Source organism: Bubalus bubalis, chromosome 23 (assembly GCF_019923935.1).
Source record: "Bubalus bubalis isolate 160015118507 breed Murrah chromosome 23, NDDB_SH_1, whole genome shotgun sequence".
NCBI classification, from domain to species: Eukaryota; Metazoa; Chordata; class Mammalia; order Artiodactyla; family Bovidae; genus Bubalus; species Bubalus bubalis.
The window spans coordinates 15,286,503-15,306,874 of NC_059179.1; the positions used below are offsets into that span (position 1 = coordinate 15,286,503).

A 20,372-nucleotide genomic window follows, 5' to 3' on the forward strand; every position below is an offset into this window, starting at 1 on the left:
GAAGAGGAACCAGAGATCAAATTGCCAACATCCGCTGGATCATAGAAAAAGCAAGAGAGTTCCAGAAAAACATCTATTTCTGCTTTATTGACTATGCCAAAGCCTTGACTGTGTGGATCACAAGAAACTGTGGAAAATTCTTCAAGAGATGGGAATACCAGACCACCTGACCTGCCTCTTGAGAAACCTATATGCAGGTCAGGAAGCAACAGTTAGAACTGGACATGGAACAACAGACTGGTTCCAAATAGGAAAAGGAGTACATCAAGGCTGTATATTATCATCCTGCTTATTTAACTTCTATGCAGAGTACATCATGAGAAACGCTGCACTGGAAGAAGCACAAGCTGGAATCAAGATTTCCAGGAGAAATATCAATAACCTCAGATATGCAGATGACACCACCCTTATGGCAGAAAGTGAAGAGGAACTAAAGAGCCTCTTGATGAAAGTGAAAGAGGAGAGTGAAAAAGTTGGCTTAAAGCTCAACATTCAGAAAACGAAGATCATGGCATCTGGTCCCATCACTTCATGGGAAATAGATGGGGAAACAGTGGAAACAGTGTCAGACTTTATTTTTGGGGCTCCAAAATCACTGCAGATGGTGACTGCAGCCATGAAATTAAAAGACGTTTACTCCTTGGAAGAAAGGTTATGACCAACCTAGATAGCATATTGAAAAGCAGAGACATGACTTTGCCAACAAAGGTCCATTTAGTCAAGGCTATGGTTTTTCCAGTGGTCGTGTATGGATGTGAGAGTTGGACTGTGAAGAAAGCTGAGTGCTGAAGCATTGATGCTTTTGAACTGTGGTGTTGGAGAAGACTCTTGAGAGTCCCTTGGACTGCAAGGAGATCCAACTAGTCCATTCTAAAGATCAGTTCTGGGTGTTCATTGGAAGGAATGATGCTAAAGCTGAAACTCCAGTACATTGGCCACCTCATGTGAAGAGTTGACTCATTGGAAAAGACTCTGATGCTGGGAGGGATTGGGGGCAGGAGGAGAAGGGGACGACAGAGGATGAGATGGCAGGATGGCATCACCGACTCAATGGACATGAGTTTGAGTGAACTCCGGGAGATGGTGATGGACAGGGAGGCCTGGCGTGCTGCGATTCATGGGGTCACAAAGAGTTGGACACGATTGAGCAACTAAACTGAACTTCATGGTAGCCCATTGTGACTATATATAGGCAGGATGGTTAGAAACAATGTTAGAAAAAGGGGATCTCACTATCTGAACTATTTTTTTGTTGTTGTTAGAGTTATCTATTTGAGTTTATTGAAGTGTAATGTTTTTACAATAAGCAGCATCCCTTTAATGTGTTATTCATACAAATTCTATGAATTCTGTCCCTACACTTGGGTAGATTTTACCCCACCACACTCAGGATACAGAAAGAACACTTCAGTCATCTCCTTTGGGATGACAAAGGAGACTGTTCCTGGGAGTCTATCGCTGGATACAGAACACTTCAGTTCTGTAGTAGTCTATGCCTCTGTCCCTTCCCAGCCCAAAGCAAGCAATGAAATGTTTTTAGTCACTAGAGATTCATTTGAATCTTCTAGATTTTTATATAAATGCAGTCATCCAGTAATTACTCTTTTGTGGCGACGACTTTCATTCAGAACAATAATTTTGTGATTTGTTCATTTTGAGCGAATGAGCCAGCAGTGATTCATTACTTTTCACTGCTGAGTGGTCTTGCATTTATCTTAAATGAAGATTTTAATTTTACTTCAGTTTAATGGAAGAAACGTTTTTTAAGGGAAGGAATTACAGAACTTCAGAGAACTGTGTCCATAATCACAAGAAATATTAGTTCTTCAGATCAGATCAGTCGCTGAGTCATGTCCGACTCTTTGCGACCCCATGAATCGCAGCACGCCAGGCCTCCGTATCCATCACCAACTCCCGGAGTTCACTCAGACTCACGTCCATCGAGTCAGTGATGCCATCCAGCCATCTCATCCTCTGTCGTCCCCTTCTCCTCCTGCCCCCAATCCCTCCCAGCATCAGAGTCTTTTCCAATGAGTCAACTCTTCACATGAGGTGGCCAATGTACTGGAGTTTCAGCTTTAGCATCATTCCTTCCAAAGAAATCCCAGGGCTGATCTCCTTCAGAATGGATTGGTTGGATCTCCTTGCAGTCCAAGGGACTCTCAAGAGTCTTCTCCAACACCACAGTTCAAAAGCATCATTTCTTCGGTGCTCAGCCTTCTTCACAGTCCAACTCTCACATCCATATAGAGAACACTAAAATCAATAACCAGTGGTTATGTGTTACCTTTTTACCATCTCTGAACTCCCTGCTATAAAACATGAAACAATTTGAATACTTACACTGCTTCCCACATCTCTACTTGTTTCGTAAGGTATTTATTATGTTTTTTTTTTTTTTTTTACTGTTATCAGGATTTATAAAATTAATTTATAATTTCCTTATGTGTCTGTTTTTTTTAAAACCAGAGCATTTATTGCATGACTAATGGTCAAAATCCCTAAGATGAACTGGATGCTGCCCCAGCGGCTCTCCTGGGTTAGGTGTTCTCCCAGAATCCACGCCTGAATCTTCAGGACACTATTTGTAGGTGCCTCGCTCAGCCGCCTCGGTGGTGTTCCATCTGTAGCCTTGGCGACTCCAGTCACATTTCCTCTTCTGCCTGGTGGTGTTGCCACAGTGGTCCTAGGTCGGCTTCTGAGTCGGAGGCCTTGGAACCACAGTCTTACTTCCACATGACAGTGTTCCCTTTGTCATCTCTGTTGTATGGTTGAGACCAAAGAGGCGCAATTGTTTATTCCTACTTCTATTTTTATATGGGCCTGATACTTAGCCTCAGACTTTTATCATGGCTTGTCCATTCCTGTGTATTTTGACTCATATCTTAATTAGCTAGATTTTTGTCATCTGGTAGTTTTTCAGTCTCTAAGCTAAGTACACACCTACAAAGATCTGTTTGTTACATTTTTGAAAGTCAGTTTGGAAGAATATAAAGGTTGTTGGGTCATTACTTTCTTCTCAGAAACTGGAGGACTGTTTTTTGGTGTTAAAGAGGTATAAATGGCTGATTTGATTTTCTCCCTTGTAGGCGACTTTGTTTTTCTGAATAGATGTTCATATAATTCTTAATTCTTCATATTTTAGTAACTTTGAATGTATGGGTGATTCTGCACCTATTTTTTCCTTGTTATAGGTTACACATATCCATAGAATCCATTCTTTTTAATTTCAGGGAAACTTTTTTTTTCATTGTATCTTTGAACATTTTTCTAATACATTGGGAATATCAATTATGTATATGTTGAATCTCCTTGCCATTTATGTTTTTATATTTTTAAATATTATTTTTCCTTTAATTTCCTCAAGACTGTGGACAATGTCCCTTACTTATTCTATTTGAGTAGCTTTACTGTGGATTATATTGCTTTTATATTCAATTCCATTTTCCTCATTCTAGTACTAGTTTTGCTAGTTTATTTTTAATTTTACTGCTGTCTCACAATCTTCCCTTTGAGTTCTTGTGGTTTTGAAACTATAGGTATTCGTGTGGATTTTTCATGTTCCATTGGGTATTTCCTTTGATGTATTTTTCATTTGCCTTTTGTGTTCCTTTCTTCCATTGTTATTTTCTTAGTTTGGGGTGTGTGCATGCTCAGTCATGCACTGTATTTACATATTCAGTCAACTACTCTAAGACCTTTATGTGACTTCTGATTCAGAGTTGTTACATGTGGTGTGCTGTGACTCTCTAGTTCATGTCTTTTTGTGAACACATCGGTGTATTTCTGTTTGGTATGCACCTGGAAATAGAATTGCTTGGCCATAGGGTGAGCATGGAGAAGGCAATGGCACCCCACTCCAGTATTCTTGCCTGGAAAATCCCATGGATGGCGGAGCCTGGTAGGCTGCAGTCCATGGGGTCGCAGCGAGTCAGACACAACTGAGTGACTTCACTTTCACTTTTCCCTTTCACGCATTGGAGAAGGAAATGGCGGCCCACTCCAGCGTTCTTGCCTGGAGAATCCCAAGGACGGGGGAGCCTGGTGGGCTTCCGTCTATGGGGTCGCACAGAGTTGGACACGACTGAAGCCGACTTAGCTGCAGCAGCATCAGGGTGAACATATGTTCAACCTCAGTGGATGCTGACAAGCATTTTTCCAAAATAGTTGTATTAATACACATTCTTACCAGCAGTTCCAGTGGCTCTCCATCATCTCCAACACTTGCCACTTTCCATCTTTCTCATTTTAGTCACTTGGGGGATGCACTGATTTGTGCCAAATAGCATTGATTAACACATATAAAATATAATTTTTTATATTAACCTTTTGAAATTCTGTTTTGGGACTACCTTTGTTCTCAACTTGATTTGTAGGAATTCTTTATTCTGGTTTATGTATCTTTCATACATATGAAAATATATATCACAAATATTTTGTCCCTGTGAATTTCCTTTTTATTCATGTTGGATTTGGGTGAAAATGAGTTCTTAATTTTAATGTAGTCCATTTGATCAGTTTTTTAAAGATTAATTCTTTAGTTATATAGTATTATCTTTTGCCTATTCAAGGTAATGAAGGTATTTTATTGTTCTACCTTTCTCATTTAGATCCACATTTTACAACTTATCTTTATATATGGTTTGATGTAGAGATCAAGATACTTTTTCTGTCCATGTGAAAATCCAGTTGACTCAGCACCATTTATTGACCCACTTCATTTCAGTGATACCTTTGTCCTAAACCAGGTAACTGATTATAATGGACTGGTTCTGCATTCCCTATTCTATTACACTGGTCAGTTTGTGACTCTTTTGTTAATACGTCATCTTAGTTACTATAGCTTTATAATAAAGCCTTCCTTCCAGTACCAATTCACCAGTTTTGTTCTATTTGAAGATTGCTTTGGCTTTTATTAAGCCTTTGTATTTTCATATAAATTTTAAAAGTTTGTCAATTTACACACACACATCCACAAACTTGGTATTTTGGTTGGGACTGCACTCAATCCATAGGTTATTTTGTGTTCTTGTGGTCTTTATGCAGAGGTTTTACACTTGTTTTCCTCTGAAAACTATTCATTCCTTAGTGGACCTTGCCATCTGCTGTGAGGGGAGGGCAGGAATGCACTGAGGACAGCCTCAGCTTTCTATTTATTCAGACTGTCTCACCAATTCTATTTCTTTGGTCTGGAGAACCCACCTCTTTGATTTGGGCTTTTGGGAAGGCTCATATTAAGAAAGCCTGTGAAGCTACAGGGTCTGTGTTAGGATCTGATCATCGATGCCAACCTTCCTGCCTTCATTCCTTTTTACCCAAAGCATTCTCTTTGGCACAGATGACTAAGTAATAGAAGTCAGTGCAAATGTACAGAATATTCTCCCCATCAGCTCATCCTCTGCTGCTGCTCTGTGTGTCAGACTGGATTTTTGAGGGACATCCTTCCTTCTTCCGTGCTCTGTCTACATTCTAAGACCCTTTGCTCCAATTAAAAGATTACTGGCTCTGTTAAAAACAACTGCATGCATGTATATATGTTTAATCCTCAACTTGTTCCAAAAAGTTTTTAATGGAGCTTCCAAAAATACATGTAACATTGAAGAAAAAATGAGGGCTAATGGGAAAATAAAAATAAGATGAAGTATGGGGCAGGCCCACAATGTGTACAGTGAGAGGTATAAATATTTATTAGACATGGGCCATAAATTTGGTCAAGGGATTTCTAATAACTAATATAAAACAGAAACAGGATCTTTTATGTGAATCTATATCCATGGCTGAAAAAGAAACTACTTACAAGCTCTTCTTTTAAGAACTTTTGCTAGGAGAGGAGGAAAAGAGGAAATAAAAAATAATACTGAATTAAGAAAGGGTTTTTCAATTAGAGACTTGTCTAGTAAAAATGAGTGAAGGCAAAGTGAAAATCAGGAATATTGTGCTATCAACAAAGGAAGCAGTACTGAATAGTTGAACGTACACCCTTTTTTCTTAAGTATACTAATTTTAAAAGTGTGTCATCTTTTAAAAAAAAATGCGGGGAGGGAGGTGGGCGGGGGGTTCAGGATGGGGAACACGTGTACACCCGTGGCAGATTCATGTTGATGTATGGCAAAACCAATACAATATTGTAAAGTAATTAGCCTCCAATTCAAATAAATACATTTATATTAAAAAAAAAAAGAAAAAATGCAACACTGATTTACTTTGTAAAGTGAAAGAATGTTTGCCATTCAGTCTGCTTTAATAGAGCTGTTTTATTGTTCTGGATTAGAAAAAGGTATGACTTAAATGGAGTACAATGTATTTTCTCTGTCTCTCTCTCTATATATATATATACACACACACACAGCTTTTTTTCTCACACACATATATTTAGCAAATAGCAAAGTATCCAGGTTTAAAAATAAAATCAACATGTATTAAAAGTAATTGGTGCATAAAAAATATTGATACTTGTGGTCGCTGGTCGTGTGGTCTGTAGTCTGGCACTTGGTAGAGACAAGGTCTATCCTAAGGGAGTGTTTATTTAAATTTGGCAGCCTGCCTTGTGTGTCCCCTCTCCCCATTCTATAATGTTCTGGCTCTTTTTTTCTGACTTTTTTAGTTAAAAAAAAAAACGTGTACAACATGATGTTTTGATGTATGGATATATAGTAAAATCATTACTACAGTCCAATGAATTAACATATTACCTTTTTGTGCGTGGTGAGAAGACCTGAGATCCACTATTTTAGCAGATTTTTTCAGTATATAATAAGGATGAAAATGACATATAAAGTGATTAAAAGTGTGCTACTAATAATTTGTCTAAAAATTTAGGGCATTTCCACACATGATCCCCTTTTTTCTCCTTAGTACAGCAGTCAAGAATGACTTGAAGTGCTACTGGACCTACAAAATATGTGTTGGAATTACATACTACACATTACTCTGGGAAACATTTAACGTGCATCGGTGAACAGATAAGGACAATGACTCACTGATGTAAATACGCCACAGGGTCACCACCAACCCAAAGGCAGGCCACCAGAGTACCCAAATCAGGGAGGGTTAAGTGGGATTAAAATGCCAGACAGCCCACTTACTTGCCCTTTTCCTGGTCAGTCCAGACCAGTTAAAAATAACCTATATCCAGAAGATTTGGGCAGAGATTACGCCCAAGGCGCTGCTGAGGACTGTCTCTTTCAAGCAAGACATGGACTTTGATCTAGACAAGTTTTCTTTTGTTTGTTGTAGTTTGGAGTATAATTCAATTGCCATGTCTTCTATCAATTTAAAAAGTCTAGCTATAGTTGCTATTATGAACTCATTATCACTGCTGTGTAAAATGCCATTTTTCTTGACTTCAAAGTTATAAAAAGATGACCTAAGTGGAGGCTGTATTATGCATGCATAATTCTAGTCCATTTCTTGCTTTCTAGTATTTCAGTCTCCTGGAATGACAGAGCTATATTTGTTCTTGGGTTTGGAAATTCTAAACTGGGGATAACTTCAGAACTTACCAGTAATAATGATACAGCAATAACTAAATTGTGTAGCAATTTACTGTTTCTAAATGCATTCCTGGTTGTCTCATCTGCATCAACATTCCACAAATATTTACTGATCACAGGTTGAGTGCCAGGCAGTTAGCAGGGCAGCTGCTGTTATCCCCATCTGAGAAAACAAATACTTACAGATGTTACGTGAGGGGTCCAGGACGCTACAACTACCACGTGGGGAAGCTGGGACCTGAACCTGGGCCCCTGACTGAGTCAGTGGAGCGCCCGCTATACCGGCTCTACTGTGTGCTAGCTGTTCAGCCTTGAGCATGTTTCCTGACCTCTCTCTGCTGTGGTTTGCTGTGTCACTAAGAGTTTTCATAGAGCACTCAGAACAGTGCCTGGGGAGTGGGAAGCCTTAGGTGTCTGCTGCTTTTATTTGGTGCTTGACCCAGTGTTCTTTTCTACATTATGCTGCCTCTGTCTCTACATAGGCGGAGAGACTGTTTCCTCCTTTCCAGTGGGATTTTTCTGTATTTAACTGTTGACTTCATTTGTCACTGCACATCTGTCTTTGGCTTGTATTCCTAAAAATGTTCTTTTTGGAATATCTTATCTTTTAAAAACCACTCCCAGATTTACACTCTTGTTTTCTGGAACACAAAAAATTGAGGGTGATCCATGTATGAGGAGACTATTGGTGGGAAACTCTTTGAAGAAAGGTAGAAATAAGTTATTGTAAAATAGAATTGCAAGACTTCATTTTAAAAACAACTTGGAAGATTTACTTTTTTCCATGTGTGAGTACTATTGTAATCTGCAGCTTCTGAAAGCTCTCCAATAGTTTCTAGAATCACTCTGAAATTATCTGGTAAATAATTCAACATGTCTAACAATTGGACAAATACCAGATATTCTTTATTAAAGTTTCTCAATTACTACGGAAAATTTTAAATCTATTGTTTTTATTGCAATGGTCCTGGAAGAAAACTTATATACTGATTACATGAATATTTGCTAATAATCTGTTTTAAGAGTTTAAATTATCTTAATCAAAGTATAAGTAAAGAGGTAACTTAATCCAAGAGAGAAAACTGAAAGCAAGAAAATTAAGACTTCGTTTATCTTCTTTCTATAATAAGATGCTCTTATTAAGCATCATAGGGTGGTTTGTTTGTTGAATCAAAGGCAAATTAATGATGGCACTTTATTTTGAATTTTAATCTTAGAGTTTAAACATCTTCCAGAACCTAAATAAACGCCAGTATGAAACAGTTATTCATTTGTTTGAAGTTGCGATAATAGCGACCGACCTGGCTTTATATTTCAAGTAAGTACAGAACTCCCTATACTCTGTGTGGTTCCGCCTTCCACGGTCCACGGCCTTAAAGTTTAGACATTTATTTAGAGACACATTTCTTCATTTTCTTTTTGGATTACTAGTAAATACCCTTAAGATAACTGATGGTGGATTTGCTGGACATCTGGAAACATATTTTAAAAGTTAAGCCCCTAATATTAATTAGTTTGTTATCTGAAGAAACTTCAATTGAAGAATATGCATCAAAGTAGATACACTGCCAGAACACTGATGCTATAAAACCTCACACGGTGCCTTTTGACCTGGGGAACTCATCATAGTTCACAGTCGGGTATTTAGAGTTGCAGGCTCAGACATTTGATCCTGCCAGAGTCTGAGAGCTGAAAAATCTTAGTGATGCTGATGCACATTAACAAACTAAAAAAATTTATGAGTTATGTACAGCAGAGGCATTAACCTATTTATAATAATAATGATGATTACCAAGGAGACCAGATACTCCAAGCGTCTGTACATTTTCTTGTTGGTGAACTATAAAGTAAAATGCATTAGGACAAAGTGAACTAGTTACAGGGTCTAAATAGTTAACAACTTGGGCAGTATTAAATTATGCCTCTCCAATCCTTCATTAAAAATTCAATTATTAAAAAGTTCAAACATGAAAGCAGATACTTAGAAATAGATAAGTGATATCCAAATAGCTATAGCCCAGATTCAACAAATGCTAAGATTTTGTCTTAGACATCTTTTCAAGGAAAGTGGTACAACTGAGGCATTCTGTACTCACTCCATCATGAACGCCACACCCCCACCCCACTTCTTCACAAATACCACTGTCTTGGTATTGCTATGTATTCATCCTTCCCATTCATGTTTTCTATGGCATTACTAAGTGTTTAAAATTTTTCCATAAATGGTATCATACTGTATATACCTTTCTGCAACTTGTTTTTACACAACATTTTAAAGATTTAGCTTGGTGGTAAATTGAGATCCAGGTCATTCTTTTTAGATGTATATTCAACTGTGTGATTTTATCATAATTAGCCATTCTTCTATTCATGGATATTTAGATTATTTCCAATTTTTCATCACTGCCTACATTGTATATCTTTGTGTATATGAGTTTCTGTAAAGTACATATCTAGAAGTGGGATTGCTGTAGGGTTTGCATATCTTCAATTTTATACCACACGTCAAAACTCCTGCACTCCTTAGTAGATATGCCAATTTAAACTCCTACCAGCAGTGTTACAAGAGTTCCTATTATTCCATATCTGGACTCTTCTTGATCTGGGCATATTTAAATATATTTATTAATGTGAGACAGAATATTATTATTCACACTTATAATTTTGTACCTTTTCATATATTTTACGTTCTAATATTTGGTTAGTTTTATACTTTACAATGTCTCATCACAACCTGTGGCCTTTGTTATGATCTTTTTGTCACATGTAGCTCTTAGTTTTAATGTATTTAAATTTACTTTTTTTTTTTTTCCTTTCTGACTTGTGATTTTTCTGTCTTAAACCCTTTCTGTATCAAGGTTACACAGCCATTCCCTCTTCTCCTCCCTGGGTCCACAATGTGGACAACTGATGCAAAGTGGGAACATGAAACCTGAAAGGACATATTAGAGACACTTTAAACCTCTGGTCCTATATGCTAAAATTGTCGCACAGTTGTCTCTTTTTTAGGAAGAGAACTATGTTTCAAAAAATTGTTGATGCCTGTGAAAAAATGGAAACTGAAGAAGAGGCCATCAAATATGTAACCATTGATCCAACCAAAAAAGAGATTATCATGTGAGAAGTCAAATTTTTATTTTGCTTTTGGCAAAAATAACTTGTTGTCTATTTCTATTTTAACATGTTTTGTTTTCTTTCACAGGGCGATGATGATGACTGCGTGTGATCTGTCAGCTATAACCAAGCCCTGGGAGGTACAAAGTCAGGTGAGTGGTTCCCATTTTCTGTCAGGGCCTCGGCTCTGCCTAGGCGCATGAGACAGTGAATGTGAGGGTATCTGGCAACCTCAGAATTTAATTATAACCGTCAATTACATGACTATATATTGTATAAGCAGTTACCTTCGTTACCCTGGACCTGTCCTCTGAAACCATCAGTTTATAATTTACAAAGAAGAAAAAAGGAAGTTAAGAAGTTAAGACAAAAGTACAATGTTCCCTGTTGGGTTTCTGTTAAGAGAAGAAAAGCAAACAGCTTTCAAGAGCTCACAAATGTCAGTAGGTCATTTGATCACGCCCAGGACAAGGGAAACAGAAGGAACCTTAGAAAGAAAATGCTTTCTGGAAGGAATTCCTGTTATCACTGGACAGGCTGTAAGAAGTGCACATAAAGTTATTCATGGAGCATCTGGGTTTTGGTAGAGGAGATAAAGCATGCAGCAAGGGTGAGTCATCAGCCTTCATCCCTCAAGGGCGGTCTTCTCCTAGTCTCCTCTTCAGTGTGCTGTCAGCCATGGAGAAGGGAATGGCAACCACCCCAGTATTCTTGCCTGGAGAATCCCAGGGACGAAGGGATTCCGTGCATGTTCAGTTTAAGGGCGTCTTCTAAGGAAGGTCTTCCCCACCCTTGGGGAGTGTGGGGAATGAGTGGGAGCCATCTGCTTACCACTTGGTTTCCTGCTAATCGATGAAAGAATTCTCCCTCAGTTAACTCATAGGGAGAACCCTAAGCAGAAGAGGCCAGAATTCCCTGGGTTCAACTGTAAATGTGGATTGTATCTGTTAAGATAGAATAGCTGGGCTCCAAACCAAACACCTGTGCTTCCTCCTCACTGACTGCCTGCTCTTCCTCCTCAATTCTTGTATCTACAGAGTCACCCAAGCCACAAACCTGGGCTCAGGCTTGAGTCCATGTCCCTCATTCCAAAACTATTTCTGTCCATCACTCTTTACCCTCTTAGTTCTTACTTTCCCTCTTTCATCAGAACTATGGTGGAAGCCTCCTCAGTGATCCTCTCTTAGCATGAACTCTCCAACCTTTCTCTGATTTGCTGCTGGAATGCTTATAAATAGAGCTCTGCTTGGCTACTGCTTTGCTTAAAAAGCCTTCTAAACTCCCCACTGCTGGAAGTTTTCAACCTTTTTTAAAGAAAAAAGAAATGGTCTATTTTCCTTGCACAAAAAGCTGTACATAGATCACTTTTTGTAAGAGGGAAAGAGCAAAGTTACTGTACTTTAATCTCTCTTGGCATCCACTTTTGTACCACTTGTGCACTTTGGAGGGACTGTATGGCTCAAAGAAAAAGAACTACTGGCCCAGAGAATCAAGTTAAACTTCCCAGCGAAGCTTACATGGTTTGTTGTTACCTGTCCTTAACTCATACTCCCTAATTTATTTCTCTTATTTCCCATGTTATTGCCTCACACTCTTAAGCTCCTACTCACACAAGCCGTAAACATTCAACTTTATCTGCACACTCTTCCCTTTCTTCTTTACTGGCGAGCTACTAGTCTTCCTTGATGATACAGCATAAATGCAACCTCCCTTATCTTTCTCCTTGATCCACAGCAGTTGATAACTGTTGATATGATAGAACTTTCCACATTCTTTACATGACTGACTTCATTAGACTGTAAGCATCTTAAAGATCCAAGTCACATCTTAACTCCTCTTGGTAAGCCTGGATCATGCCAATGTAAGGCAGCTAGAAGGTGTTCAACAAGCTTGATAAATATGGTTTTTAAAAAACCATATAAATTAACTCTCAAATATCCCTACAACATAATCAGGTGAAAGTGAAAATGAAGTCACTCAGTCGTGTCCGACTGTTTGCGACCCCATGGACTGGAGCCTACCAGGCTCCTCTGTCCATCGGATTTTCCAGGCAATAGTACTGGAGTGGATTGCCATTTCCTTCTCCAGGGGATCTTCCCAACCCAGGGATCGAACCCGGGTCTCCCACATTGTAGACAGATGCTTAACCATCTGAGCCACCAGGAGTTATTAATCAGGTGAAGTGGTGTTCTAAGCTGTGCATGTATGTGCATAAACACATAGGCAGATACATGCTAGATGCTGGCAGATGATAAGCAGGACAAAAGGAGGATCTGGGAAGCTTTGGAGCTTGAAGCATAATGAAATAGAATTAGACATCCTCCCTTCTCCCCTTTTTATTGTTGAGAGGTGGGGGTAATAGCAGCTAGAAGATGGGCACGCCCAGAATGAGTCTACCACACTGAAGTAGGTAGAGAAATCCCCCTTGTCCATTTCAATATAATCTGTAAATAACATCATTTTAAAGCCAAAGAACATATGGTATGACAATACCTCAAGCATTAATTATAAATTCTGTCCTTAAATGTTACTCATCTAAGGATAAAATGGTATGATAAAATGCAAATTCTGTTAGTAAGTCATGAATCATGACTGTCATGAATCATGTCCTCCCTCTTTGCAGGTAGCACTCCTGGTTGCAAATGAATTTTGGGAACAAGGAGATCTGGAGAGAACAGTGCTGCAGCAACAACCCATTGTAAAAACCTTGACATAAGAACGCACTACTGATTAAAAATTATCGACACAAATCAGTCTGTTTTGTCCACTGGATCTTAGAAAATTATCTTTAAAGAATTTCTCTCTCTTTCTAGCCTATGATGGACAGAAACAAAAAAGATGAACTACCTAAACTTCAAGTTGGATTTATTGACTTTGTCTGTACTTTTGTATATAAGGTAAGTAAACAGATTATTTGAGTGACATATATCATTTTCTGGATGAGAAGTTTTCTTTCAAACTGTAACTAAAATCAAAGTCACCCTCATCCCTCATGGAAAGTCACTAAGGGTGTCATCATTTCTCCAAGGTAGTTTGAGGTATTACCCTTATCTTTCCTCCAAGGATGCAGTGAAAGGTGAGAGAACTCAGGTGTAAGCAAATTGAATAAACTTACTTAGGTGAGCAGGAAAGACAAGAGCTACCTTTCCCACTTACAAGGTACTGAATTAATCTCATCCTAACAGCTCTGAGCACTGTAATAATTCTTTAGGGCTCCTTCTCTGCGTATGAAAGGTACTGAAAATGAACCAAATGATTTAAGTAGTTTCTGACCTAAAATTCTCTCTAGGAGTTTTCACGGTTTCACAAAGAAATCACACCTATGCTGAATGGTCTTCAAAACAACAGAGTGGAATGGAAATCCCTAGCTGATGAGTATGATGAAAAGATGAAGGTAATTGAAGAGATGAAAAAGCAGGAAAAAGGAAATACGACGGAAAAAGGTTAGATGGAATCTGTTTTGGCTTCTTGTAAAGTAGCTGGAAGTTCAGCAGAGCTTAATCTCACATGACAAAAGCATAAAAAGTAAATGCAAACAGGAAATTTGCTTTACTGCCCACAGACTGAGAATTATAAGAAGCTGATTAGTGGTTTTCAGGGTTTTTATCCCCTTGAACAAGATCTTACTTTGTAATTCAAGATGGAATTGCTTGGTCCAGTTGAAGTTGGGGTTAGGGCTAGGTTTCTTCATCCACTCAGTAAAGTGGCTCCTGAGGTACCTCTGCAAAATACTGAATTTTAAGAAATAATATGAAAACCATAGGATTAATGGGATCAATCAGGTTTAGGTGAGAAAATAATTTTAGCCCTAACATTCTGTATTAGCTGTAAGACTTTGGGCATCTTGCTTAACCTCTCTGAGCTTAAAGTTCCTCTCCTTATAATGAGAAAACTTTACAGATCTCCAGCCTCATTTCCAGATCTAAGGAAGCCCTAGATGTAAAGATGGCCAGCAGAGTGGGGTGACTTGAAGGTACCCTAAGACTCTGTGCCTCAGCTGTTTCTCCTTAGTGCTGTTTATCCTGATGAAATTTCTACTCCTGAAGTCACTCTGTTAAGTTTAACATAATCTTCAGAAAGCCTCTGTTAAGATGCTTACGATCACCTATTAGTTCATCAGATGACTCAAATGACATCTTGAAAGTGGAATACTAATGTCATCGTTTCGTATTTTGTCTCAAGAGCTCAAGACTTAAAAGGTTTTGTAGGAAATTCTTATTGTTTAAAGAAACCATCTCTGTCTGGAAAGGCCTTGTTAAAAAAAAAATGCAACATTCTTTTTAGACGGTTCATGTGTTTAGTGATATTTTAAAGAATTCAGAGGGAGAAAGCATTTTGCTTAAAGGGTTGAGGATATCATTCAACAGAATAAAAATAGGAGTTCCTGACTCTAGGATATACATTCACTTAAATGTTTAGTGGCTGTGTATTCTGTACAAGGCCCTGTGTTAGGCCCTGGGGAAAGATGGGGTCCTTATCTCCAGAGCTGACCACCTGGTAGGGGAGCGCCAAGTGAAAAATCGATTATTTAACTATAATTATCAGAAGAAGCATACTTGGGGCATCAGGGAAGTCGTTCCTGAAGGATGTTTATGCTACACTGAAGACAGGCTTCTTCTAAGCAAAGAAAGGAGGAAGAGTTTTAAAGGAAAGGAGAGGAAAGAATAGGATATGCACAAAGGCCGTGAAGTGGAAATAAGCTTGGTGCGCTGAAGAACTCGAAAACTGGTGTAGCTGGAGTCTAGAGAGCAAAGAGAGCAAAATACCAGATGAAGCCAGGAATGCAGGCAGCTCTGCCAGATGGGTGTGTTACCCTGAAGGCCTCCTTATGGATCTGTCCTCTACAGAGCACGGGAAGTCCTTAGAGGGATGGATTTCAACATGAAAGGATTAAGATCTGAGCTGCACTTCAAAAAGATAACAAAAATGGTTATTTTTACTGAGCAAGTGAAAAGCAAAAAGTTATTTCTTAGTACAGTTAATCTTTATCCCAATTTTACAATGAACACTATATCAAGCCCTTTAAGTGGTTCCTGACTTTTTTTTAAATTTAGTATTCGGTATATTGGATATGGATCTCTATACTTTATTTGCATAAAAATTACTTCTGAATTTTCTTCCTACTACACTGAGAAGTCTCTGTAAACTAAGAATATTATTTTATCTGCAGGCAACACAAAGCAACAACTCAGATTCCCAGACTGGATAGTTCAGTGGTTCTTTTGAGAACTGAGACATTAACTGGTTAGTCATTTATTAGATTTTATTTTCTAAATGGACTAATTTTGAATATGAATTCAAATTTTTAAATGGTCAAACTCTTAGTACTTGATATAGGTTAAAACTATGAATTAGGCTATATAGTTACTCTAATATTAGGAAAAAACTACTATATATCCACTGATTCCTGAAAATATTGCTTTTCTCCTTTTTCCTAGCTGTAGAAGATTCAGGAGGTGGTGGTGATGACAAGAAATCCAAAACATGTCTAATGTTGTAAGACAGTCCAACCGGTCTAAATTACAAATATTGTTTCTACATTTGAAGAAAACTTTAAAAAAGAACATCAGAAAATTTCATTCATCAAACCATCAAGTAACAGAGACTCTTCAGGAAGGCTACCCTGTGACTAGCATAAGAAAATATACTGCTAGCCTGAAAGCCATGAGAGTAAAATAAAGTTCAACAAAAGTGCAAAATAAGACAAAAATAAGTGCATTTTTGGTGCCAATTTGTTTTAAATTAAAAATAATATAATCCTGAAACTAGTCACCAATTCTTTTTTTAAAAGATCTTATTAATTGTATTCATTTACTAGGGTTACTATAACAAAAAAGCTGCCCCATACTGGGTGTCTTAAACAAAAGAAAATTTATTTTCTTGCAGTTCTGGAGACCAGAAGGCCAACATTAAGGTGTTGGCAGGGCTGGCTTCTCAAGAGGCCTCTCTCCTTGGCTTGTCAATGGCCGTCTTCACCTGGTCTTCGGTCTCTTCCCTTGTGCGTCTGTGTCCTATTCTCCTCTTTTAAGGACACCAGTCATACTGGATTAGGACCTACTCATAGGACCTCATTTTACTTTATTAGCTCCAAATACAGCCACATTCTAAGGTACTGGGAATCGGGATTTCAACAGGAATTCAGGAGGGACACAATTCAACCCATAACATGATTCACACCTCACATCCTTTTCTGAACCAGAAATCTCTCATCAACATGTCTTAATGTAAGAGCAAATACAGTACAGAATGTATAATGTATTTAAGTACTATATAAGAAACAAAGAAAAAGGATATTAAATGTTAGTCCACCTGAAATGCTTATCTCTTTCCTCCACTTTTTACTCTTGATAATGAAACAGTAAACAGCACTTCACTTGCAGCAGCAAGTACACCTGAAACTAACAATGCTGTACATCAACTATGTTCCAATAAAAGATAAAAATTCAATTAAAAAAATTTAAAACATCATCTTGAGGCCTTCTCAAAGACTCCTTTAAATATGACTCCAATTATCTGTCACTGTGTATGAATGGATTAAACACCGTGATTACATTTAATGATTTAAATTTACAAATGAACTTGATGTCCATAAACCATACTTGCAATACCAAATATATGGATCTATTTTAAAAGGGTCTTTGAATATTCTTCCCAGTCATTGTTTAGTTTTGCAGGAGTTTTATATTCTGATGACTACTAATTTTTATCATAAAAATGTTTTGGCTTCATATATTCTATTAATAACATCAGTTTTCCTGCTGGATATTTCAACACTTTTTCCTCCGAAATCAAGATTCTTTTTCACTAAAAGTAGTGAGAAGAAAAAGACACAACAAACTATTTATTTGTTGGTTATCAACAATGATTTACTGTTTTCTGATGGTTTAGAAATGACGAGTTATTTCCTAGCTACTTCCTTCGTAGAAATGTCTAGCAGTGTCTCATGTATAACAGTGATCTAATAATTAATGAATAATAACTTTAATAAAAGGAAAATCTGATACTATTTAAAAATAAGATACTATAAATACCTGTTTTACAGTTTAATGCCAATAATTCCATGTTTAAATGTCATTTAATTTTCAACAAAATACCTGTTTTCTATAGGTCCTCTCTTACTCACCAAATCATGCATCTTTTCCAGTATTCATCACTTTGCTGTTTGTAAAAATGGGTCTGACCTTTCGGAAAAAAATCAATAAATCCTTTTGAAAATTTGATGAAATCTATGGATCCTTTCCCCCTAAAACACACACAATCATGAAAGTTTACATATCGATTGTAGGCGTGTTTAGAATGTCTTGAAGCACATCCATTGACTCTTGGGGGTATGGACCCCAAATTACATTTTATAATATATCTCTGCATATAAGTATATCCATTATGTATGACTGTATCTGAGACAAGCTCTATGCATACAGTATTGTTCAGTTAAATTATATTACAGCATAATCTTTACTGGAGAGTCAACTTTCATGAACACATATGCTGCTTTAGATTACTGGAATCTCATTTGGCCTCCTGTGCTATTAATTTACTTTATAATAAATTACCCATACACTGGGGAATTAAATCAGATTATAACAAACTCCCTTAAGTGGCAAAGGTAAGAAGGAAGAGAAATGTAAGGAAAAAAAGAAAAGGTAGCTAATGAAAAAAACAGGTTCTCAAGAGGGGTGCCTGTGTGTCAAAGGAAAGTAAAGAAGTTGAAGACATAATTAATCTACCTTATAATTTTGTAAGACCCCAATAACCCTAAAAGTTTAAATAAACTAATTGAGGCAAGGGAAAATAAATGTGAAATCAGTGGGGAAAAAAGAAAAACCCATAAAAATAGGAACAATGGATCTCTGTGAAGTGTACTAGGTCCATCCTTGAGCTACAGATGGAACAGAGTTGTAGGTAAGCAACTGAAAAAATATGTAAGAGATAGGGAAAAGTATCTCCAATAGAACTGAAAATACTTTCAAAGCATCTGACAATCCATCCTAGATGGATCTTTTATTTCCAAAGACAAACCACTCAAGTTGCAACTTGTAGACAAAACTTTTGTGAAGAATTTCAAAGTACACTTCACATTAAGGAATGTAGGCATCCCTCTTTCATCTCACAGAAATAAATCTTGAAAATATTCATCAAATTCTTCTTCCCTATTTAAAAGAAAAAGTATACATATTGATTAAAATCAACAGAGAAAAAAATTACTAGGTGACACATTATATGAAATTAAAGTAATTCAAACCAACATACTTGCTAGTTCTTTTATATATATATATTTCATGATTCAGCTATCAAGTAATTCTTGGCTTATATAATAATCATAACTAGGCCCAGACTGATTAAAGCGTTGTATATGGTGGCATGTATCCCTAAACATATTTATACCTAAGATTTTACTCTGAAGTACTTCGTGTTATATCATTGCTTCTCTTTACTTTTTTGGTTGACTTTATTACTTACTCTGTTCATTCTCATTTCAAATTAATGAAAAAACTATTTTAAGGAAAAATACAAATCTTACTCCTAAGAATAGGGACGATCTGCTTAGGCTGCAGGTTTTATTACTCTGAGAAGAGTAAATATGTATTTGTGGCAGTGAAGATTATATCTACAAGAATAGAACTCTGAAAGGAGATACTAAATTATAATATATTAAAATATGAAAATTAAAGTACTAAATAAATATTAGTGCTAGGAGCCCAGAGCAGTACAATGAAAATAGCACAGGTTTTCAAGTCAGACAGTATTTAAGTCCTAGCTCTGTCAGCTACTAGCTAGGTAAGCAAGTTATTTAACTTCTCTGGGCTCAGTTTCTTTATCTATATAATAAAGAACATTACATTTCCTCAAAGAGCTGTTGTGACGATTAAGTGTATGTACAGTTGCTTTTCTTCCTTCTGGGAACAGAGACTCAAGCTACACAAATTCTGCCTACCAAACTCTTTAGGAAATGTTCTTTTAGATTAGAAATTCACAATGAGACTCCATCATTTTGTTTTAAGTGACTGTGACGGATAAACCCCCACAACCATGTTCAAATTAAAAAAAAAAATGAACTACAGAATCAGATACAGTTGATTTAAGAATTACCTACAATTTGGTATTCTCCATGCTACTGTCCCTTTTCCCAAGCATGACAGCAAAATGCAGCTGAATTTTTAAAACTGTAATAAGAACTTAGACGTATGAAATTAGCTGAACCTCTGTGTGTACTCAGATGTTAGTACATGATGTCAAGTTTTTATAAGGTCACAAAGAGCTCTGGATTATGGAACCCCTCTTAGGCTTTACTTATGGATCTTTACTGCCATAAAGGTGAGTGGACTCTGAGACCTATTCTTTCATTTTCAGCTCTTCAAGGGGAAATTTTATGGTCAAAAGTTAAGTTGATAGTTTGACTAGGATAACAATAACTTTTTAGAAATCTGATCTATAATGACCACTCATTTTGGAATTCTTTATTTGGCAAGAAAAAAAAAAAATCATAGAAAACAATCTTTTTTTTTTTTAAAAAGGCCTCTTTTCAACACACTTGAATTCTATTACACTGAGAACATATTATACAATTAGCAAGATGTTTTATCATCAAGTGTGAATTATGATTGATTCAATAAATCTCTTATTATGAACTAAGAAGACTGGATTAACAAAATGGGACTAAAATTTATTGAGCACGTATTATATTGGTAGGTATTGTACCAGGTGCTTTATATTCTTAATTATATTAAATTTTCATAATAAACTATGTAGTCAGTATTATTTTAT

General features: G+C 37.0%; 2 protein-coding genes across 9 annotated transcripts in view; one reads left to right on the top strand and one right to left on the bottom strand.

Moving 5' to 3' along the window:
* Nucleotides 1-16,372, top strand: part of PDE6C (phosphodiesterase 6C) — a 53,540-nt gene extending 37,168 nt beyond the window's left edge. The window contains exons 16-23 of one of the 3 annotated variants that reach the window (XM_025274330.3): nucleotides 8,711-8,811; nucleotides 10,488-10,610; nucleotides 10,696-10,759; nucleotides 13,231-13,305; nucleotides 13,421-13,504; nucleotides 13,897-14,050; nucleotides 15,778-15,851; nucleotides 16,046-16,372. In XM_025274330.3, coding sequence (XP_025130115.1) covers nucleotides 8,711-8,811; nucleotides 10,488-10,610; nucleotides 10,696-10,759; nucleotides 13,231-13,305; nucleotides 13,421-13,504; nucleotides 13,897-14,050; nucleotides 15,778-15,833 — 657 coding nt within the window. In that variant the 3' untranslated portion in view covers nucleotides 15,834-15,851; nucleotides 16,046-16,372. The remainder of the gene's footprint in view (nucleotides 1-8,710; nucleotides 8,812-10,487; nucleotides 10,611-10,695; nucleotides 10,760-13,230; nucleotides 13,306-13,420; nucleotides 13,505-13,896; nucleotides 14,051-15,777; nucleotides 15,852-16,045) is intronic. The other 2 variants (XM_025274329.3, XM_006043488.4) reach the window with 2 other exon arrangements.
* A 2,199-nt stretch (nucleotides 16,373-18,571) lies between these two features.
* The window catches only part of LOC102413289 (protein FRA10AC1), a 39,540-nt gene continuing 37,739 nt past the window's right edge, over nucleotides 18,572-20,372 (bottom strand). For all 6 annotated transcript variants that reach the window (XM_044935381.2, XM_006043491.4, XM_006043490.4 and 3 more), the window contains exon 15: nucleotides 18,572-18,757. In XM_044935381.2, the coding sequence (XP_044791316.2) occupies nucleotides 18,715-18,757 (43 nt within the window). In that variant the 3' untranslated portion in view covers nucleotides 18,572-18,714. The remainder of the gene's footprint in view (nucleotides 18,758-20,372) is intronic.